This window comes from Gekko japonicus, unplaced genomic scaffold (assembly GCF_001447785.1).
Source record: "Gekko japonicus isolate JY-2015 unplaced genomic scaffold, Gekko_japonicus_V1.1 scaffold101, whole genome shotgun sequence".
In the NCBI taxonomy this organism is placed as follows: Eukaryota; Metazoa; Chordata; class Lepidosauria; order Squamata; family Gekkonidae; genus Gekko; species Gekko japonicus.
Window position 1 is genome coordinate 5,158 of NW_015165238.1, and position 22,757 is coordinate 27,914.

Consider the following 22,757-nt stretch of genomic DNA (forward strand, 5'->3'; position numbering starts at 1 on the left):
CAGCCAGCCACTCCAGAAGGGTACTATGGTCAATGGTATTGGGAGCTCATTAGCATAACTCATTAGCATAACTCATTAGCATAATTTATTTGCATATACCACACCTCCTGACATCACCGGGAGTGTGTCAGAAGGCAACACCCACCGCTCAGGCTCCACCCCCAAAATGTCCAGGTATTTCCCAACTCATAGCTGGCGAGCCTACCTGGAGAAAAATTGCTTCAAAAGCACAAAGTAAATACAATGAAACACAATGAAATGAAAGTCCATACATATATGTAGAGGGTGAGCAGTAAATCAGCATGCAACAGATTCAAGGACCAAACAGGAATAACAAGCTTAGTTTATATGGTAGCAAATAAAGATTATAGAAACAGAGAAGGACAACTGAAGTCTGTGCTAAGCAAGAGATATTGGGTAGTGGTGAGCCAAAATGGGTATGTGTGTTTTCACAAAAAGCACTTTCAATTTCTGCTGCTCTGCCATACTTTGCCAAGTAACTGGGCCAGCTTTCACTAATCTAATCAAATTTAATAGACTAGGCATGACAGAATGTCACTGGGAACGTGTGCAATGCACATATCATTGAACATCAATGAGATTATCTAACAGCATTCAGACTCCGTTATTCTGCCAAAAATTACTCAGTTGCCTGGCCCCAGATCTTTCTGGTAAGGGAACTGGGCTTAGCCTCGGGGAAACTCTCTGGGCAACACGGATGTGCCCGGGGGAGAACGGCACGTGAAAGCGAGAACTGCCCCGCCGCCTGCTTCCCTTACCTTGAGGAGGCTGTAAGCGTGAATTACAGATGTGGGACATGCAGCATCACACATACGGAGTATAAACCCTCTCAGCAGCTCAGGGAGACTTACCTTACCCACATGCATTATGCTCACAAGTCGCATTTGAGTCCCCAGCACTTAGGAGTTTTGAGAATGCCATGGTTCTCCAGAGGCCAATGCAAGAGACCCTTGTGAGTACAGTTTGGACATAAATTCTGTACCTAAGACCAGAAGGCAGGAACATTTTTGGTTCCTAGTTTTAGGTACCCAAAGATGAAAAATTAAATGCTTTTAGAATGCTGATGTGGGGAAAACTGGTGCTTCCATACAACCCTGGAAGTCCAGTGATGCCGGAGCCACACAGCAATGGAAGTAGCTCTCACGCCCCTGAGCTAACGATCATGTGCCCAAAGGACTGATGCAAGGAAATGAAGCTGAGGGGATGTGCTACATCCACAGGAGTTGGTGATACACTTTTCTCTTAACAAGAGAGATTGTTGCGACTTCAGTTCCCAGACAGAGCAAGGGACAGACTTAGAAGCCACCTGTTGCCAAACCATGACATTGAATGGGATTAGCTTTTCTACATAGCAGGGGGTTTGGAGTCAGGCCTGGGACTAGGTTTGCCTGCTCCAGGTTTGGAGAGGGGAGAGGCCTCAGCTGGATATAATGCCACAGAGTCCACCAATTTTCTCCAGGGGGACAGATCTCTGTTTTCTGGAGTTCAGTTGTCATTCTGGGGGGATCTCCAGGTCTCACCTGGAAGATGGCAAACCTAGGCCTAGCAGCACCCTCTGCGTAATTCCACTAGGCCTGGCTCCTTGCTGCTGTTCAACAGCAGCCACCCCATGAAAGTCAGTGTAGTATAATGGTCAGAGCTTCAGGGTAGGCTTTTTGAGGCCCATGTTTATATGTCCATTTTGCTGTGGAAGTTCACTGGGTGATTTTGGAGCAGTCACATACTTTCAGCTTAACCTGCTTCCTAGAAGCTCCTCAGTAGAAGCTGGTGGGGGAAAATAGGCATAAAGCTGAAGACAGGGGAGCCAATAAAGGTAGGTTGGCTGTTGGGTGGGAAGGAGACAGGGATGCCAACTCAAGGTTGGGAAATTCCTGGATATTTGAGGGTTGGTGCCTGGGGATGGTGGGTATCTGCCTCACAGTCTGTCCAGTCTTATTTTGCTGTTTTGTAACGTTGTGTTTTCTGACTTTTTAATTTTTCCCCTTTTTAAAATATTTTCTCCCTCCCTCCCTCCCTCCCTCTTTCTCTTTCTGTCATTTACATGAGATTCCTAGAATTAATTGCATCTGATGAAGTCTAGAATCTTTAAACATGTGACTTTAAGATACTGCGAGACTCATGCCTGCAAAAGATCAGACTCACTCTAGTAAACATTGGCAGTCATTATTTCCAATTTCATACACCAGTGGATGTCTGACAAATGGTAACCAATGTGGTATAGGGGTTAGAGTATTCAACTAAGGCTGTAGTCATCTGGATTCAAATTTCCACTCAGCCATGAAGGTCAACGGACAACCTTGGGTCTGTCACTCTGCCTGAGCCTACTCTAGCACTCTGGGTTTTAGATAATATAATGAAATTGTATGCACATTATTCTGAACATGTTTGATGAAGAATGTGATGGCAATAACACAGAAGGGAGATGGGGACATTCACAGTGTTTATCTGGGACTATCAGACAAAAATAACACCTGACTATCAAACATCAGATAGTCCCTGTAACAAATATAAAACTTATAGCATGCAAATTAACCACTTGCTTTATAATATTAATGTTGTTTTCCCTCCCTTCCCTTTTCCTTCTTGTCCACAATTTCACTGGCCAGAAAAGATGTTGATATGGAATCAGCCAACAAGACCATAGTGAACAGTTTTATCATCCTGGGCTTTTCTGCTTCTCCACAGATCCGCATGCTTTCCTTCATGCTAGTCTTAGCCACCTACGTTCTCACGGTAACTGCCAATGTAATCATCATCTCACTCATTAAGACAAATCGTAAACTGCAGCGCCCCATGTATTACTTCCTGGGTAATTTCTCCTTCATGGAGATTTGGTACACAACATCCACTGTGCCCAAGATGCTGGAAAGTTTCCTGGTTGGTGGGAGTACGGTCTCTGTGGCAGGCTGCATCTCCCAGCTCTACCTTTTCTTTGCCTTGGGCTCCACTGAATGTTTCTTGTTAGTGACTATGGCCTATGACCGCTACTTGGCTATCTGCCGCCCTCTTCATTATCCAACCCTTATGACACTGCAAATAAGTACCCGGATGGTGACAGCAGCCTGGGTGGCTGGATTCCTCGCCCCCTTGGTTCCTATTGTCCTCATTTCTCAGCTCTCCTTCTGTGGGCCTAAGGAAATCCATCATTTCTTCTGTGATGCTGGGCCCCTGCTGAGGCGCTCATGCAATGCTGCCTTTTTCAGTTCAACAGTTGTGACAGTGTTGGCCTCCATGGTCAGCCTCAGCACCTGTTTGCTCACCATGGTGTCCTACACCTTCATTATCTCCACAATCCTCCGTATCCCTTCAGCCAGTTGGAGGCAGAAGGTATTTTCAACTTGTGGCTCACACCTCACTGTGGTGGTCATTTTCTATGCCACAGTCATTTTTATATATGTACGGCTCATCTCCCCTACAGCTTCTGAGCTGGACAAGGTGGCATCAGTCTTTTATGCAGTAGTCACCCCACTTCTGAATCCAATGATATACAGCCTAAGGAACAAGGAAGTCAGGGAAGCTCTGAAGAAGTTGGTGAGCAGGAAGCAGATGTTTGTGAAGAATATTGGAACTGTAGTCATGGTTTGCTGGTGGGGGGGGGAAAGAATTATAAAGGCAAGAGAGAATGTACTCTTAGCTCTGATGTGCCAACATTTCTCTTTGTGTGTGTAGCTTGAATTGGCTTCATACTCTTTTGTTCAAGGTAACCTTGGAAGTATAATTGCAGGAATATGAGAAGCTAGGAAAGCCTAACACTATTTTCCTCACCCTCACCTGTTAGCAGTCAGCCGTTTCCTGTAGATGGGTAGTTGGCAACCAGAGAGAAACATAAGGCCATATACCCTTCATATGATATCACTCCAAATAAATATTATATGTAAAACACTGCCTTCCCAAAGGTAACCCCAAAAGCTATGCCGGTCAGGACAACAGCATGGGAAGTTATTTTGATATGCAAAACAAGGAACTGAATTGCAAACAAATCTCTTCCACCCCAAAGGTAATGCATATTTTATAACAATGGATTTCTCAGGAAAACAGCATCATACTTTGATGGTGCCTCTTTCATCCCCAGTACTGGCTCCTCACTGTCATCTACACCCTTGTTAGCATATTTATAACACCTGGAAAGTTTCTTCTATCCTACACTTTTCAGTCATCAATGCACATCAACAGCTATATCCTAGCTCCAGGAAGGCTATCAAGGTCCATACAGTACTTTGATCTCTCTCCGACATACCATCAACCATTTCCCCAAAACTCTGGCAACACATTAAGGGTATTGTTTAAGGGGAAAACCCATCATGTTGCCTCAGGATACACCTTTCCTATAAATACACAGATTCACTCTGAGTGAAGCAATGTTCACTCTCTTTGTCTCTCCACAGAGCAGAATCTTCAAGACTGGTAGATATATCCTATCCTAAACTATTCCCCCTCACTATTTTCTTTTATTTCCCCGTTAGCACTTGTCTGTATGTTTATAGTGTGTTACAATGTGTGTTTTGCCATTTTATTACTGTTCAATAAAAACACTATCAGTTGAACACCAGCCTGGTTCATTGGAGAGTTCTCTGTGGGAAGAATCCCTGTTAACAATGGTGGAGATTTCCCTAGTTGTCCCCTCTTGCTCTGTCTCATCAAATGTAATTTCCCATCCTAAATAAGAGAAAGCACTTTGGCTAACTATTCTTTGGCTAAGATACCCAGTTACTATTCTTTGGCTAACATACCCAGTTACTTCGGCAAAAACAGTGTTAGAGTGATATACAACTAATTTCAATTTGTAGTATAGTTATAGAACGGACCCTATGCAAGATAGAGACACCAAACTTGCAGGGGACCCCACCCTGATGCTACTCTACATGCCCTCCAAGTTATGTGTCATTTGGACTTAGGGGATACAGGTTATATTCCCCCAAAAATATTTATTTATTTCCATTTTTATCCCACCTTGCCACAGGGTTGGCTCAAGGCAGCTAACAACATTATATTCTCTTGAGGATATAGCTAGATCAGCTGTTCCAGGAAATATGTCAATCCATTCCACTGAGTAGTTAGCTCTGTCCTGGCTTGTGTGGGCGGCATATAAACATTTATTACTATAAAGGAAAGCCCATCACAGATGAGCAAAACTGCCAGGGCCAAGGTTTGAGATTCGTGAATATTAAGAGGTTTAACATTGAATTTTGTAGAAACAAAAGCTTGAGGACGACCCTTGCATCTAGTCCTTGTTGCAGGCAAAGAAAATGATTTGTACCCCATAAGATATATTGGGGGGGTGGACGAGGTTTCTTGAAAAAAAAGAAGAAGATCATGTGTTTTAAGGTAACTTAAAAATTCATGATTGTTGGCTTTACTTCTCCAGCCTGCAATGTTCCAAGAGACTATTTTGGTCCTCTGAGATGATGAGTTATTTAGTCAATCCATCTCTGTAAGTTGGTTCAGGGATCCATTAGTATCAAAAATAACACAACCATTGTCAATCTCTGAAGTATGGGTCTGCAGATTTGCTAAGACAGACAATTCATGGTGGGAGGTCTTACTTTCCCTGCAGTCATTCATTGGAATAGAGTGTATGATAACATTGCAATTGATATTGGTTACTCTCATATTCAACCGGTCTGCAGCAACATCTCTGAAGAGTGTAGATTCCATAGCTTCGGGCTCTAGATCTATGCAGAGTCTTAAGTTTCCATGCACCTTTCTTGAAAGTATTTTGGATTCCAATACAGGGTTTGAAAGAGCCTTTTGGCCAGCTGTTAAGGGGAATTTTAAAGGTGCCAACATTACAGCATCCAGAGATCTATTATCACTAACAAGAAGGGGTGGAAGAGAGAGGCACATCTGGCAGAATCTCTCTATGGGTGGTTTGAACATTGGGACACTGTGTTCCCAGAGGAGGTGATTTAGTAGAGTGACAACTTGGTAGACGAAATATCTGGGACAACAATGGTGCTGTAATTATATCTTTGAAGACACAAATTGGTAGAATGCCTCTGCCCTTCAGCCAAGTCTTGCTCTGAAGTAATATTCTTGGTATTTTAGGATTGCAGAAGTTTAACAGGACTCTCTGGCTCTGGTCAGAGCTATTGAATAACTCTACCCTTGGACTGCAAGAAGATCAAATCAGTCAATCCTAAAAGAAATCAACCCTGACTGTTCCCTAGAAGGCCAGATAATGAAACTGAAGCTCAAATACTTTGGACACCAAATGAGAAGGGAGCACTCACTGGAGAAGACCCTGATGCTGGGAAAGATTGAAGGTCAAAGAAGACGGGGACGGCAAAGGATGAGATGGTTAGACAGTGTCATAGATGCAACGAACATAAAATTGAGCAAACTTCAGAGGACGGCGGAAAACAGGAGGGCCTGACGAGATCTTGTCCATGGGGTCACGAAAAGTTGGACTCGACTGTGCGACTGAACAACAACAACTGTCTCTATGTCAATCTGTCTAATACATCTTCCAAACAGCTCATTCAGGTGCTGCCTGGTAAATAGCTTGGTGTTCCAGGGAGGTAGAGAGTCTTTATATTTACAAACTTGTAAACAAATTTGATGTGGTTTCCAGACTAGTTGGGTGGGAATTATGGTCTTTGTTCCTCTCCTTTTTAACAGAGGTAGAGAATGGCTTTCCCCATTCCTATATGGAAGAGCAGGTGATGTTTCTCTTAGTTTATCTTGAGGAGTTTTATGAGTGCATTCTTTACTCCCAGTTAGTAGTCTGTCCACCTTAGAATGCAAAAGTCTGAATTCATGGAAAATTAACTCCACTGTTTTTGCTGTAAGTAATAGTGTTTCTGCAGTAAAGGTATTTGATGTTTCGGAGCCTTCTTTCTCTGTCGTAGCATCTGCTTCAGATGGCACCTTTAAGGGGGAGCTCGAGAGAGTGCTCCTGCTCAGCCTCAGTGTCTGAAGGTGTAATGAAGCAAACAAAGCGGGTTGAGTCTGGAATTTGAGAGACAAAATTTTGTGTCATAATCTCCTATCTTAGCCTGCTTTGGGGTTGGGTCATTTTGATTAATTTCTGTTTCTCTCCCCCTCTTCTGAGGCTTCTGTGTCTTTATTTTAGCTACAAGCAAGGTAGCAACAAAACACACCAAGTAATCACCTAGCAGAAAGCCCAGCTTGGCAGAGAGCCCAAGTCAGGAACACAGTTAACTAGTTTCCTTATTGTATCTTATTCCTCAAGTCAGTATCAGCCAGCAGTTAGAGTTTCTTAATATCTTCTTACTGGAGGGAACACAGACACTACTGCCTAGCCGGTGGCATCTTGGAGCACCCAGGAGACTTGTTCTTTCCCTTCAGGGCTGTTGGAATAGACTGAAAGGACTGGTGGTATCTGCCAAGACTGGGGTGAGATTTAGTTTCTCTCTGGTATTTTTATAACCTTGTTTTGCTGCAACCCCTTTGTAACCAAGGCTCCGATCATACACAGAAGTTGCAGCGGGATACTCATGGATGCCAGGCGGATTTAACGGGTGCAATCACATCAGCACATCTGGCAAGCATCGCGCATCCATTGGCAAGCCATCACATCCCGCCGAAGATCCATAGTTCAAAGTTACTGCAGAAACACCAATATTATCCGCTTGCGATGGGCCACAGATGGATGTCCTCCGTCTGATCACTCCAGTGCCGCATGAAGCATGCCGGAAACGTGCGCCGACAAAATGCTCCCCCCAATTCCCTGCCGTAGCATCTGATCGCATTCGGGCGGGTCACAAGTGTGGCGGAGCGAAAAGCCACGCCTCCCCCCCCCCGCGTTCTCTGGCCAGTGTGACCGGGACCCAAAAGTTCTTACCCAGGGTTGCGACAGGGACATTTCATAGTCTATTCTTTTTCTTTCCTTTCTTGCTTGCTGTATTTCTGTTACCATTTGTAGTTATGAGTCAAAACTCGAGACTAATTTTGGACAGTTACATAGGTGTGGAACAGGATAGGCCATTTTTAGGCTGAACAAGGGCAGGGGGTTTAAAGACATTGTCTTACTCAGCTATGATTCATTTCATCAACATCCAGTGTTACAAAGAAGGGAATCTTGCTTCATGATGGCCCCAAGTCACAGTATGGTTGGACTGAGGGAAACTTACTACAGAGATGTTGATCCCCTTGGCAAAAGTAAAACCAGAGGTTGCATTCAGACTGGCAGTTTGGCCCAATATAGGCACATTTCACAAATGGATTAAATGGGGCTGGTCACACAGCCACATCTGTCAGGTTTTCCCCAGGTGTACTCACCCCGTTAGAGGAGAACTTGGAGCTGGGTTAAAAAGCCACCACCACCAAAAATGTGTTTTTGTTTCCCCGCACATTCATTGCACATGGCTGGATGTCTGAACACGGGGGAGCGCGCGCAGAACGGATTTGGCAGTCTGAACCTACAGATCTGTTCTGCCCCTAGGGAAGGTTTTTGTTTGTTTGTTTTAAATTGCCTATATGCACATGCATACACATGCACATGAGTGCATATGTGGTGCATGCACACTTAGGCATACACATGCATTTGAACTTTTTTTGCAGTGCACTCCGTGGCTGAGGTGCTGCAAGAATGTGGATGCTTGACCATGGGATGTTTCCACGTGTAACCCGCAGCAGGGTGTGCTGTGTGGCTGATATGCCCAGCAACACTTTAAACCAGTTCAATTAGAGGTGGCACCATATTGCAGCAAACTGCCAGTCTGAATGCAACCATGGTCTCCTCTGGCTCAGAGAAGTAGCAAAGGAAGGAAAAATTCTTGTTTCTTACTAACCTAGGCTTTTCTGAAAATTTTGCAGCCTGTCCTGCATCCATGAGTTCATTGGACATCTTCTAGACATATTCTTTTAGGATATGGTTTGGCGGAAGGTAAAAATAAAAAGAACAACAAATTATGAGAAGTATTATTGCTTAAATAGGGTTACGATAAGAATAACATTTTATTTCTATTTAAGGCCACCTTCCATTAAAACAAAAATGGGGAAGTCTGTTTAGAACATTTGTTCTGGACAAGCAGAAAAACCCTTAAAGCTGACACATTTGAAACAATTTTAGTGCCTACAGGAAGCAGAAGGAATGCCAGGCTTGTGCCAGACTTGAGCTAACCACAGTATGATTGGCAGCTGTCAAGCTAAAGTCAGGGTGAGAAGTTTTGGGCCATGGTAAAGGCTTTGCTGTAATCAGTAACCTGCTTGTGTTCTTTATTGGCTTGTGTTGAATAGATTGCATGTGCCCAGACATGGTGGGCTAACAAGAGAAGAAGGAAGATGAGCAGTGAGGTCATGGCCAGCATAAAGGAAAACACTAGTTTTACTTCCTGGAAAGTTCCAAGGGATCTAAATGGGGAACCAAGAAAAAGGGAAGTTAGGAGGAGAACGAATGTGTGCTTACCAGGTGTCTGGGGTGCCATGGATGCATGACTGAAGGGGCACAAAGCATGAGCCAAAGGCCTTGTACCTACAGTATAAGGGAAATCACCCCAGAGGGAGGCTCTTGAAAGAAAAGTATGAAATCTTTGCCAGTCCAAGACAAAATCAGAAATCTCCCCTAAAAGATTTCTCCTGATCAACCAGCACCAAAGGGCTTAGCCAGCCTTTTGGATCTTCTTTAGATACCTCCCTTGGGAGATTTCTCCTGTTCAATTGGTAGTGTCAAAACAATCAGGAGGTACAATGTATACAGAAAGAAAAAGAAAACAATAAAAGCTATTAATAAGGTGGGCCACTGGCGTTTCACCATTTATAAGACCTATGTTTGGCCTTTGATGTCACTGTAATTGTATTGTTCTTCAAATGTTTGTTCTTGTTGTTTGGGTTTTAGGTTTGTTGGTCCCCATGTGGAGGCTCCAAATTCTTATAACAGCTCACAGCATGTTTTTTGGGCGGCCCATCAAGCGGAGAGATCCAGACTGGACTTGCAGCTGGACTTGAGCGACTGTGCCATTATCAAATGGCTTGGCAGACGGGGTCTTCGTTGAACTGGGCTGATGCCTTTGCTATTTGTAGAGCAGAGTGGCCCTCCTCCTGACATCCTGGTCATCCATCTGTGTGGCAATGACCTGGGGATGTTTAAGGGGAAGGAACTGATCCTGCAGGTGCAGGCGGATATGTGGGACATTGTGGCACAGTGGCACACCATTGAGTGGGCATGAAAGAAAGCCAACTGTGAATTGGGGAATGTCAAGAAGGGTCGTCTTGGTTTTGTCATACCATACCCTGGTATTGTGAAAGAGTGCATCCATCTTTATCTGGATGATGGTGGTCATCTCTCCAAGACTGGGATTTGCATTTTCCTGGAGGTTTTAAGGCAAGGATTGTGGCAGATTGTCAGCCAGTGTATGGGGCCAAGGGCCAAAGCAGAGGCTTAACCCTTGTTGGTGGCGGAAATCTGGCCTGTTTTGGTTATGAGGGAAAAAACCAATTGACAGACCCCCCCCCCTTGTCTGGGGGGTTGGCACACCTAGCACAAACCATACCTTGGCATGGGCCTTGGATGGAGACTGCAGGTGGCCTGTGATATACTTTTTAGTGTGTCTCCCCTCATGCTCCATGGCTAGAGGTGGTGGGCTCACTTCAAGGTGGTAGCATATCTGCCACCTGGCAACTACCATGTTGTGGTTGGCTTGCACCAGGGGCTTGGTGGTTCACTCCGTTTAAGGTTAGGAAAAAGATCAGGGGATCCCTTTGCCTGATGTGAGTTGCAGCCCTTGCCAGTTTCAGTTTATTTGTGTTGAATTATTAATTAAATAAAGCTGCCCTTAATTTACACCAAATACCTATGTGGGTCTCTTTCTTCCAGCTATGTATGCAATACATACTGCTTGCTTGTGCTCTATATAAAATACTATCCCTTGCTCTGTGCAACATAGCTTACACATATTTAGAGAATTCGATGGGTATCAATTTAATTGTGTTAGCTTTCTGGATTGAGCCATAGATATGGTACTATAGCCAGTTCACTTTCATAAATTATATGCCCCTCCATTCCCCTGGTGTTCAGGTTACTGGAAAATATGCAAACGGCCTACAGCTTTGTTATTAAATTTGAAAATAGCAATATTACCCTTTTAAAACCGGTATTGTACCGTCATGGAATAAACCAGTACAGGGAGAACCGTTTCACACAGCCTTTCCCTTCTGGTAAGTAGCCGTCTCTGAAGTGGTTTGGCATTTCAAACTGTTCCACTTTCTATTCCCGCCATTTCCGCCCCTTGTGCATGAACATGCTATTGGGAGCACTATGGCACTGTATCAGGACTACAAAGCAGTGCCATAGCGACCCCATTGAGATGCCTGGACTCCATTTAAATACATTGACATTCACTACTGCTGTCCCCTGGAAACAAGGAGCTCGCTGGGTACAGAATTCAAGTGCGGAGGGGGGGGGGACCAGACAGTTTTGAAGCCCAGGGAGCAGGCTATTCTGGTGCTTTTTAATTCATCAAAACCCAATCTAGTAAAGCCCCTCCTCCTCCTCCTCCTTTTTCATGCTGTGCTGGTACATTTGTGCTTGTTGCTATTTTCAGTTATTTGATCTTTAAACAGACATGATAAATACAATGTCTGCCCCAAAATTACCTTTTAAAATCCATGCTGAGATGCAGTAATGAACATCAGTGTATTTAAATGGAGTCCAGGGATCTCAATGGGGTCGCTGTGGTGCTGATTTGCAGTCCTGCTGCAGCACCATAGTGCTCCCAATAGAATGTTCAAAAAAAAAGAAAAAAGGATGATCACGTGCAGGGAGAGAAAGGGCGAGAAAAGAACTGTCATTGCAGGAAGCGCTACATGGGACATTTTACTCAGCATCCATAGTGCTTCAGGAGCAGTAGAAGGAATTGAAGACCGATTGGAAGCAGTTTGTAGTTAAAATGGCTTAGTCATGCTTCCCAAATGGGACAGAAGCATTTCTGTCTGAAAGGGTAAATATATTCTGCCAGGGAACTATCACTAAAACGGTTCTGTCTGAAATGACAGACGGAAACCATTAGTGAACAGTTCCTGAAACGGAATATATCAGCTGTCCGGAATTCCCCTATGTGTGTGTGTGAGTGCAGGCGCTAAGATGCCTTATCTTTTGCACTAGTACTTCATGTTTTTCATGCAACTCAAGGTAGATTACATAGGATTGTCAAGTAATTTCCTATTCTACACTTGATTCTTATCTTTAGCAAGGCTGATGTATTATGTGCCAAACACGAATACTGCTCAAACACAATTTTGCAAACTCAGTTCCTTTTAAATGTGTAGATTAAATGATTGGAGGATTTGTGGATCTTATGAAGATCATTACTCATTCTCGAAGCCTGTGATTAGAAAGTACCATTTCCAAATGTGCTAAACATATTTCCTATGGCATCTATATTTCTGATTCTGGGTACTTTTTATGTATTCAAGAAGACGAGTGGCTACCTGAAGTTCCTTGATTCAGGTGAATGTTAACCACTCCAATGTAAATTGGACATGGATGGGTGGGGGTTGCCATCAAGTCACAGTCGATTTATAGTGACCTTGCAAGATTTTCAAGGCAAAAGATGTTCAGAGGTGGTCTCCCATTGCCTGCCTTCACATCACTACCCTGGTCTTCCCGAGTTAGTGTCCCATACAAATACTGAACAAGACTGATCTTCCTAAGCTTTTGAGATCTGATGAGATCATGCTAGCTGAGATAATCTAGTACAGGCTTCATGGAAATTAATCCTGCAAAAACATTTCTCATTCAAATTACAGCAGAGTGATAACAGGCTCTGAAATCTGAATACTCCTATCAGACTGGAAAGGTTACAAGCCTGCAGGTAGGGCTTGGAGATCACTCTGAATCAGGGTTCCCTCAAAGCTGAGTTAGTGTGAGCTAGCTCACAGTTTTTTAGTCTCTGGCTCACATGTTTTTGTCTTCGCTCAGGAAGGAGCAAACTAATTTATGCAGCAGCCACATTGGTCGCTCACAACTTTAATGACAGTAGCTCACAAAGGAGAATTTTTGCTCACAAGACTCCACAGTTTAGAGGGAGCATTGCTCTGAATTACAAGTGATCTCTAGATGACAGACATCAGTTCCACTGGAGAAAGTGGCTGCTTTGGAGGATAGATTCTATGTCATTATACCTTGCTTAGGTCCTTCCACTCCCCAAACCCACCTTCCCCAGATTCCACCACAAATCTCCAGAAATTTCCCAAGCCACAAATTGCAAGCCTATTTGATGCACTCCTTTGCTTTGCAACCTGTTTCTGCTTTCTTGACATCCTAACTAGGGATGGACATGAACTGGGGGGAAATGGAGGTTCATGGATGTTTGTGATTCAAGGTTTTCACGAACCCTGAACCATGAACTTCCATGAACTTCCATGAACTTCTCCATTCTACAAACTTGTTTGTGGTTCAGGAAGTTCATGGGGCTGAAGCCCCATTTGAAGTGAGCTCTGAGGGCATTAAAATGCTGTCAGAGGCCACCACCTGGGACCCGAGTGAGTTCTGAACACATTTCAATGCCTTTGGACCTTACTTCTGGGTCAGGCTGCCTGACTGGAAGTGAACCCTGAAGGCATTTAAACAGTTTTTAGCCCACCTCTGGGTCCTACCCACACAAGAGTAAGCTCTGAAGGCCTTTATACACCTTTGGAGCTCAGTTGAGTCAGGCTGCCCAACATATAAGGCCTATAAAAGCTGTCAGAGCTCACTCTGGGATCTCAAGTTAAGGCCTATAAAGGCCTTTGAAGCTCACTCAGGGCCTGCCAGACCCAGAAGTGGGCTCAAAAGGCATTTAAATGCCTTTGGAGCTCACTTATGGTCAAGCGACCCAACCTGGAAGTAGGCTCCAAAGGCATTTAAATGTCTTCAGAGCTCACTCGTGTCCCGGGTGGTGGGCTCCAATTGCATTTAAATGCCTTTGGAGCTCACTTCAGGTTGGACCACCAACTGGGAAGTAAGCTCTGAGGGTATTTAAATGCCATCCAAACTGTACAATGAACCGCATGAACCTCCATAGACTGGCCTGGCTTGTGCTCAAACTGTGGTTTGTTTAAGGGTTCATGCCCATATCCCTAATTCCAACCCAAAAGTTTACCTTCATTTTTAAGGTTTCTACCTCAGTCCCATTGGAACTTCAGAAACAAAGGTCCATGACAAGTGGCACCTGGCTATTCAGTTCTCTTCTTATTTGCACCTCATTCTCTGCTACATGATTGAGCAAGTCACATAAATATAGCCCTTCTAGATTAAACCAGTGCTCCCAGTAGTCCAGCATCCTTTTTTGCACAGTGACCAACAAACAGAAAATGGAGACTTTGGTCTCCCTGATGTTGTCTCCAAACTTTACAGGATAGAAGAAAGTCAGTGCTGAGATCAGAGATAGCCTAATCTATGCCAATTTATTTCACATTTGAAAATGTGGCCACTTTCCACAAAAGCTTTTTGTATGGTGTGGTGATCAGAGTTTTAGGCTTGGAGGACTAGGGAGTTATGTCTTCAAATCCCTAATCAGCCATGAAGTTCAATAGGTGACAATTGTCCAATGTCTTCCAGTGTAACCTACCTCACACATTTGTTGTGAGGACAGCATGGATGAAAGACTAAATGTGGATGCTCTTCAGAGCTCCTAGGAGGAAGATTGGGATACTTTGTAATGGATAGATTTATGAATCAACCATGACCAAGATACTAAGCAGTAGTAGACACACTCTAATGCCTTTGTCTTCCAGTAAGATATGGGGGGTGGAACACATATAGTTCCTCCTAGCATGGAATGCATAGCTCTAATTGACATTTTCCAGAAGCCACAAGTCCCCCAAGATGTGTAAAGTCACTGTTTTTCATGTCACCAGGCCACCTTTGAAAAGAGACCACTTTTTATTATTTCATCTGAGCCCTCCATACTGACGGTATTGCAAGCTCACAAAATGGTATTAACACATGAGCATGGCACTTAGATGCTTCCTGAGCCATCTGTCCTTCAGAATGCAGCCATGCATGTGTCACGGATGCAGAAGACTTGTCATTACAAGAGATGTATGTGGTGAAGCTAGTCTGAAACAGAGAAGATATATTAAAGGACTGTCATGCCTTGTTGGCCAGTTTGGGAACAGTATGTTCTTTATTTAGTAGACAAATGGTTTAGGCTGAAGCTGGTCAGCGCAGAGTCATATGGCCAAGTGAAGCCTCAATAGATAGCTGTTGAGTAAATGCACTAGAACACTTCTTTCTGACCATCTGCATTATAGAGTGCCAAATGTGGGAGACAACACATCTCTTTGGATGACCCTTCACAGGACTTCAGAGAGTTAAATGAAATGTTTCAGTCCTATTCAGAGATACGCTACTTGAAGCAAATTGATTTTAATTTGTTTAGACTGGAGTAATTCTGTATAGGACTGTACTGTGGATCTGGTGACTAAGCAAAACCTCATTAGATTTTTGTGGGTTTTTTGGTCCCCCGAAGGGGAATTTTTTTTATTTTGAATTTTCTACACACTACACACTACAAATATGGGATGTGGGAAAGAATACTAATGCCCTATCACTATTACTATGGGAAATGGGTCAGGGAGATCAAATACATAAAGTCTACTGGATAGGGGAAGGAAAATTACCACTCTATTCTAAAACTCCTACTGGATATGGGGATAAGGTAAAGACTAATACAAATCACGATCTGAAAAGCTAAAAGAATATATCTTTTTAACCTGCTAATACAGGTTATACAGAGATTAGTTCAATTATACAAATATAAAATTATTAACTTGGCACAATTACTGCCCTTAGCAATCATGCTTTAGTTTTAGAGTCTTTTCTTCTTAGATTTCTTCGTTTTCTGCAATTTGGGAGTGGCCACTCCTTTCTCTGATTCAGATGATTCTGATGACGAGGAAATTTGGCTTGTTGAGTTCTGTGAGTGGGACTCCTCTTCTTCTTCTTCCTCCACATCCGGTTTTAGATTATTTTCCTTCTGCTTCTTTTTTTACATTGAGCATTTGATCCATAAATCTTTCCACTTTTGGAATAGAGTCAATTTTATATTTTTTATCCTGGTAATTAAAACTCAGCCCTTCCGGGTATAGCCATCTATATGGTGTTCCCCTTTTTTGCAGGGAGAGAGTAAGCATCCTGTATAATTTCCTCCGTTTTCTTACTTCAAATGGAATGTCTTTCAAAATTTTTATCTCTTCACTCTTGATTTTTAAGGATTTCCCCATTGTTTAGCACCAGTTCTCTGGTTGATCGTTTTGTGAATTTTAAGTAAGTTTCCCCTGGAAGTTTATTTTTCTTTATAAAATCCGGATTTCTGTGTGCCACATCCATTTCCTTAATTAAGTCTTCTTGTTTATAATCCATTAGTGGGGCCAAGGCAACCACCAAGAGTTCCTTTAAGTCCTCATTCTTATCTTCAGGTATCCCGTGGAAATGTAGAACATACATGGATCTTTCCAGATGGAGCTGTATTAGTTGCGTTTTATCCGATGAGCTCTCTTTCTCTGCCTCATCCACTCTTTTATTAATACTCTCAGTCTGTTTTTCCATCTTTTTCAACGTTTTCTCGGTTGCTGAGGTTCTCTTATCCATCTGCTTTAGTTGATTTTGCACATTATCTAGCTTGGTGTTGAGAGTAGTCATCTGATCCATTAGAGGGTGCAGTGGATTTGCTCACAATGAAGAGAAGTCTGTAGATCCTTCCTGGTTCTGGGAGGGAGTCGTTGGTATGTTATTTCTGGTCACCAGTTTTTTCTCCGGCGCTCTCCGTCCTCTCCCAGCCATAATATCAACAAGAAGTAAGTTTTCCAAAACAAAGCAAAAGTTATGCATTTTAATTCCTCTTTGTATATTTTAGCAGCTTTTGTGTTTGTTTAACTTCTTATATGCTTGATTTGGCTCAAAGTTTTTTTATTTTCGATTTACAACCACTTTTACAGTTTACTAATATGGGGGGGCTTGAAATCTCCTCCCCCCGTGCTTCAGTGCCTCCAATTACTACCAAGGCTCCATTCACTTATTATTCACCTGAGCTTTGCTTAACTCACAGTTTGTAGCCTTGGAGGTCTTTTAGAAGTCTTTTTAGAAGTTTGATCGTGCTCACTTGCTCTGACAGTCGTCTCTGGGTGCCATGCTGGCTCCACGGCGACGGTACCTATCGGGGAAAAAGGTGAGCCTCAATTCCTTGGGTGTCCCCTTGGAAGAGGCTCTCTTCAGCTCCCCAGGCTGGGGGTCTCCTACAGAGAACCTGGGGGGGGGGTCTGGGACAAACTTGAACCCCTCCCATCAGTCGGGTCTCAGCGCGTCTCCATCTAAGCGAGACGAGACACATCCGAGCAGCAAAACGCTTAAACCGAAAGTCCTGATTAGATAACTGTTGAGTAAAGCACCAGTCATCTTTGTTATATGGCACAAAACATGGAGGACACCAATTTTTTTTTTAGTGAGCCATAACAACGGCCCAAGAGTGAAAAGACCAACTGTATGATCCTATTCAGAATTACGTCAGCCTAAGCCAACTGACTGTAATTTTTTTACACTGGACTAACACTTTATGGAATTATACTGTCAATCGGATGGCTGGGATTCCCAGTTTGAAACCCCTTGTTCTGGGTTGCTTATCATTTTTATTTGTGTGTGTGTTTTATGCCACTTTGTGACATTTGTCCGTCTTTCTATCTGTTCTACCCTTTGCACATTTTCTATATGTGTACACACATACTGATGGCAATAGGGAAATAACTCTCATTTGTTTCAATATATATATTGAAAGTACTATACACACACGCACACACACAAATGAGAGTTATTGCCCGATTGCTCTTTCTCTATATATATACGTGTGTGTGTGTGTATACACACACACATATATCACTCTGTGTGTGTGCATATCACTGTATATATTTGACTCATTTTGGCAGGATGATTTTCAATGTGTGCAGCGGTAGTAGAAATTTGCTCCAGCAGATGTAAGACAAAAGAAGGAGGGAGAAAATAAACTGAGGCCAAGAAAAGTTTATTTATTTATTTATTTATTTTATTTTATTTCATTTATACCCCGCCCTCCCCGCATGCGGGGAGTTCATTTAAAAGTTCATTTAAAAAGTTTCTTGTCCTTGTGTAATTGGCACATCTCCAAAAGCAAGGGTGTGATTCACAGCCATATATATCAATCTCTCATGTTCTTATACACAACCATCCAGTTTCAACAATGCTCTTCATCCACTGCAAGGGTGTCATTCTTCATCTGTGGCACACCTCGCTTCCCCTTTCTGTCTTTGTTTTTCTGTCCATACTTTGTCACCTTTCTGTTTCTGGGTCACTCTTTTGGAAGTGAGCAACCTTCTGTGGTTTCATCACCTAGGTAAGTAAATTGCAAGCTCACTGTCACCAAAGATTTGCAATGTAGGTGATCGTGTGAGATTTACTTAGTCCCCTTTCTCATAGTGTCCACCCTACTGCATCACTGGTTCTATGATTATTTTTCTTCTTCCTCCAACCCTTTCCCCATACACTATTGTTTGGTACTATTAGTTTGGTCCTTGATAAGAACCTCTGTTTTGAAGTAATGCTTATTTAATTCCTAGCAATCCTATTCCTTTTGTGTATATTAAAAAGGGGGGAGGGAGATGGATTGGATAAATACATTATTTAGAACACACACCCCTTTCCCCTTTAATCCTAGAAATCTCAGTTGCATGCCTCCTGGAAGGTATTCAATCCTTTGATGGAATTTGGTGCATTGCATGCAGGGGTCCCATTTTCTTTTTGGTCCGTTTATAATATATTCAATCCTCATAAGGAATTTGGGGTGTATGGGACAGAGGTCTAATTTTATTTTGCTCAATTTAGAAAGTCAGAATAATCTGCATACCTGGGGAAGAAAAAGTGAACTATCTGAATACACTGCTTTTGAGGTTGGCAATAAATTAAGTACTTCTATAGCTAGATATAGCAAATGTAAAAAAAAAACCTTAATGGCTAGGTTATTCCCATCTTAGTATTTCTGTTATATCCCTCCATATATGTACAGATATTAAATGTTAATATTGCATCAACTATTTTTGTTATAATACCCTATTTCTGGAATAATATGTTAAATATTTAGGTAGACTTTTTAAATTCACCCCTACAAAAGAAAGTAAGCATTCTGCAGTGACTGTATGTCTGATACTCTGTAGAAATCTTATTTTTAAAGGATTTTATCTTTATTTAAAATAAGGGTATTTTAAAAATTTAGGGCAAATTGTGTGCTCCAGCAACACTCTCAATCAACTGTCATATCTCTTCTACTTTATGTGTTTCTTCGTTTTGCTCAATAAATATACACCTATTAATGGTTCCAGCTCCTGCCAACCTAGCAGTTCAAAAGCAAGAAATTGCAAGTAGATAAATAGGTACCACTTCGGTGGGAAGGTAACAGTGTTCCATGCGCATTGGTGTTTAGTCATGCCGGCCACATGACCACGGAAACGTCTTTGGACAGCGCTGGCTCTTTGGCTTTGAAACAGAGATGAGCACCGCAACCCTAGAGTCGGATTCTACTGGCTTTCGAGCAAGGGAACCTTTACCTTTACCTTTATTAATGGTTTAAAATTTTCTTTCTATACCAACCTAATTTGATTTAATCATGCTTCCAGTATTTCATTCCACTCAAGTGTGTTATATGGATCTTTGTCGCTCTCCCACTTTTTAAAATTGATCTGGTTTCCCATTAACTGCCGCAGATAGAGTTAACTGCCTTTCTCTGCTTTTGTCAGGAATGATGTTTCATTTTCCCTTCAGTCTGTTTTGAAAACAACTTCCTGTCTTCAGTTTTATATTTTTTCACATATATGTTATAATGTTATTAATGCCTTGTGTCTTATTCAGTGAATTTGACAGGAGGCCCCCACCTGCAGCTGCTTTTGTTCACTGTTTCTGCCTGAGAAGTGGTGGGTACTGAAATCACTTTGCTTGAACTTTACTGAAAGATTTTTGTTGCCTGGCTTTAATCAACTTGTTTTCTACAGTGGTTTCTTATACCCAATACTCCCTCTAAGCTGTGGAGTCTTGTGAGCAAAAATTCTACTTTGTGAACTACTGGCATTAAAGTTGTGAATGAGTGATTTGGCTGCTGCATACATTAGTTTGTTCTGGAGCCATCCTTCCTGAGCTAAGACAAAAATGTGTGAGCCGGAGGCTAAAAAACTGTGAGCTGGCTCACACTAACTCAGCTTCAAGGAAACTCTGCTCATACCATATTGTAGTGGTGTTCCCCCCCCCCAATTTGTTAAATAATCATATATTTTCAAGTATCTTGTTAATCAGTTTCACAGACATTAGTGAGCTCTTTCCGCTCACCCACCCCCAGTTTATTTGCACTTTCAGGTCAGTCTTGATTGATCTAATAAAAGTGCCACCTAACCGAATTTGAAGTGAATGCTGGGTTGTTTTGTTTGCTTTTCAGTCAGTAGGGTGGCATTATATGTTGTTACCTTTTGAGGACAGTATGTGAATATGCTTCTTTTTTACCATTATAATTGTTTTCATTCTTGGAGTTCATGCCAAGTACTTTCTAACCCGTTAGGTGTTCCTTTTCTTCAACACTAGCATGGTTTTAATAAGCACATCACTAAATATATATATATATATTTCTGCATTCACATTCATCTTTCTATCGTTTTTAGAATCCCATTTTTCTCCTCTATTTTATTTTTTCAGAAAACCGGGGGGGGGGGGTTAGGCTGAGAGATAGTGACTGGCTGAAGTGAGATTCCCACTAGCCATGACATCAAATTCAGTTGGTATTATTCATTCTCCTTTAGTTCTTGTAATTTCTTTTCTAACTTTAAACAACTGCTTCATGGACAGCTTTCCTGTGGTTTCCAATTGTCATTGCCTTGTGTTATTCATTTTATTGTTTTCTCTCAGTGTATAATATTTCCCTCTGTAATCCTTTTTACTGGTTCGCTCTTGCTTCTTTTCCCCCTTTCTTATTCTTCCATCTGTACTAGTAGCTATTTTATATCATGTTGTGGTTATATGTTCCTCTTGGTCTCAGTTATTGGACTTTGGATCAGTCTGTAACTCTACCGAGAACTTCTTGACAAATCTGGGCATTGACTAAGGCCACAAACAGTGTTCCCTCTAAGCTGAGTTAGTGTGAGGTAACACCTTTTTGTCTTAGCTCAGGAAGGATGGCTCCAGAGCAAACTAATTTATGCAGTAGTCAAATCCCTCACTCACAACTTTGATGCCAGTAGCTCACAAAATCAAATTTTTGTTCACAAGACTTCACAGCTTAGAGAGAACATTGGCCACAAGGTGGTCAAAGAGTCTTCCACCCTGGCATATTCACTTTCCATAGAACAACCAAGAAGCAGTCAGGGGCAATATGAGAGAATTATATGTCTGTACCCTTCACACTAAAGAAACTAAGAGGGCCTGCTGATTGTACTATTTCCAAAATTATAGCAGCTCATGCTATCTCATGAGCATGGGAAAAGAGGCCAAAGTACCAAGAATTTTGAATCATAATATCCTCCTCCCCCATGCAGTGCCGGGTCAGAAATATAGCTTCAGAGTAGCATATAGAACTTGGATGGAAGACCACCAAGGGTTACTACACAGAGGCAGGCAATGGCAAACCTCCTGTGTTCATCTCTTTCTCAGGAAACCCTATGAGGTCTCCATAAGATGGCCATGATTTGATAGCACTTTCCTCCACAATAGCGCTGATTGCAAACATGCCACTTATGGAATTAGATTAAATCGGATTTCCCTCGGAAGGTAGCCGTTCCCTTTGACCTTCAAAAAAAAAGCAATGCTGTGAATCATGGGTCCTGCAAAAGCCATGAAAGGTGGGATCTGAAGTCAGAAGGGGAACTGGGCAAGACAGGGTGAAAAGGGTAGGTGGATCCCACCCATGATGTCCAGTGGTCACTTCTGGTTTAATTTCAAAAATTAAAACCAGATGTGGAGCATACACAGTTCTCTAGCGCATCTTTAATTTTTTTGGCATCTTTCCCATCTTCTGTTATTGATGTACACTTGAGTGTTGTGAAATAACTGCACAGTCAGGAGAGGCAGAAGGTAGGAGATACTTGAAAATATATGTGCAGCATGGCCCTATACAAGTTTACACAAAACTAAGTCCAATATGTTGTCAAAGGCTTTTTTGGCATCTTTTCCATCTTCTGTTATTGATGTACACTTGTGTGTGGTGAAATAACTGCACAGTCAGGAGAGGCAGAAGGTAGGAGATACTTGAAAATATATGTGCAGCATGGCCCTATACATGTTTGCACAAAACTAAGTCCAATATGTTGTCGAAGGCTTTCATGGCCGGAGTTCATTAGCTTTTGTAGATTTTTCGGGTTGTCTGGCCATGGTCTTGACATCGTAAGACCTGATATTTCGCCAGTAGCTGTGACTGGCATCCTCAGAGGCAGGGCTCTTTTTGTAGAAAAAGCCCAGCAGGAACTCATTAGCATAATAGGCCACACCCAGAAGCAGAAACTCATTAGCACAGGGGTGGCGAACAAGTTCGACAAAAAGAGCCAAAATTTTAAACTGTGAGAGTCAGAGAGCCACACCACGCAGTGACCTGCCAAAACAGACAAACACTCACACAAAAGCATATACTTTTAACAATAATATATCAAACACATAATAACATGCTCAGTCAGGTGTTTTTTGTTACCTTGTTGGAGTGATGGGATGATAATCTCAGAGGTCCCTCCTCAGAAGCAGCATAAAAAAACCCAAACTTGGCAAAGAGGCTGTCCCGCTCCGAGGGTCGCGGGCGACGAGC

At 42.4% G+C, this 22,757-nt stretch overlaps 1 protein-coding gene across 1 annotated transcript in view; it reads left to right on the forward strand.

Moving 5' to 3' along the window:
• Positions 1-2,640: 2,640 nt before the first annotated feature.
• Positions 2,641-22,757, forward strand: part of LOC107109354 (olfactory receptor 6F1-like) — a 21,748-nt gene continuing 1,631 nt past the window's right edge. Inside the window, exon 1 of the mRNA XM_015409966.1 lies at positions 2,641-3,600. Within this exon, the coding sequence (XP_015265452.1) occupies positions 2,641-3,600 (960 nt within the window). The remainder of the gene's footprint in view (positions 3,601-22,757) is intronic.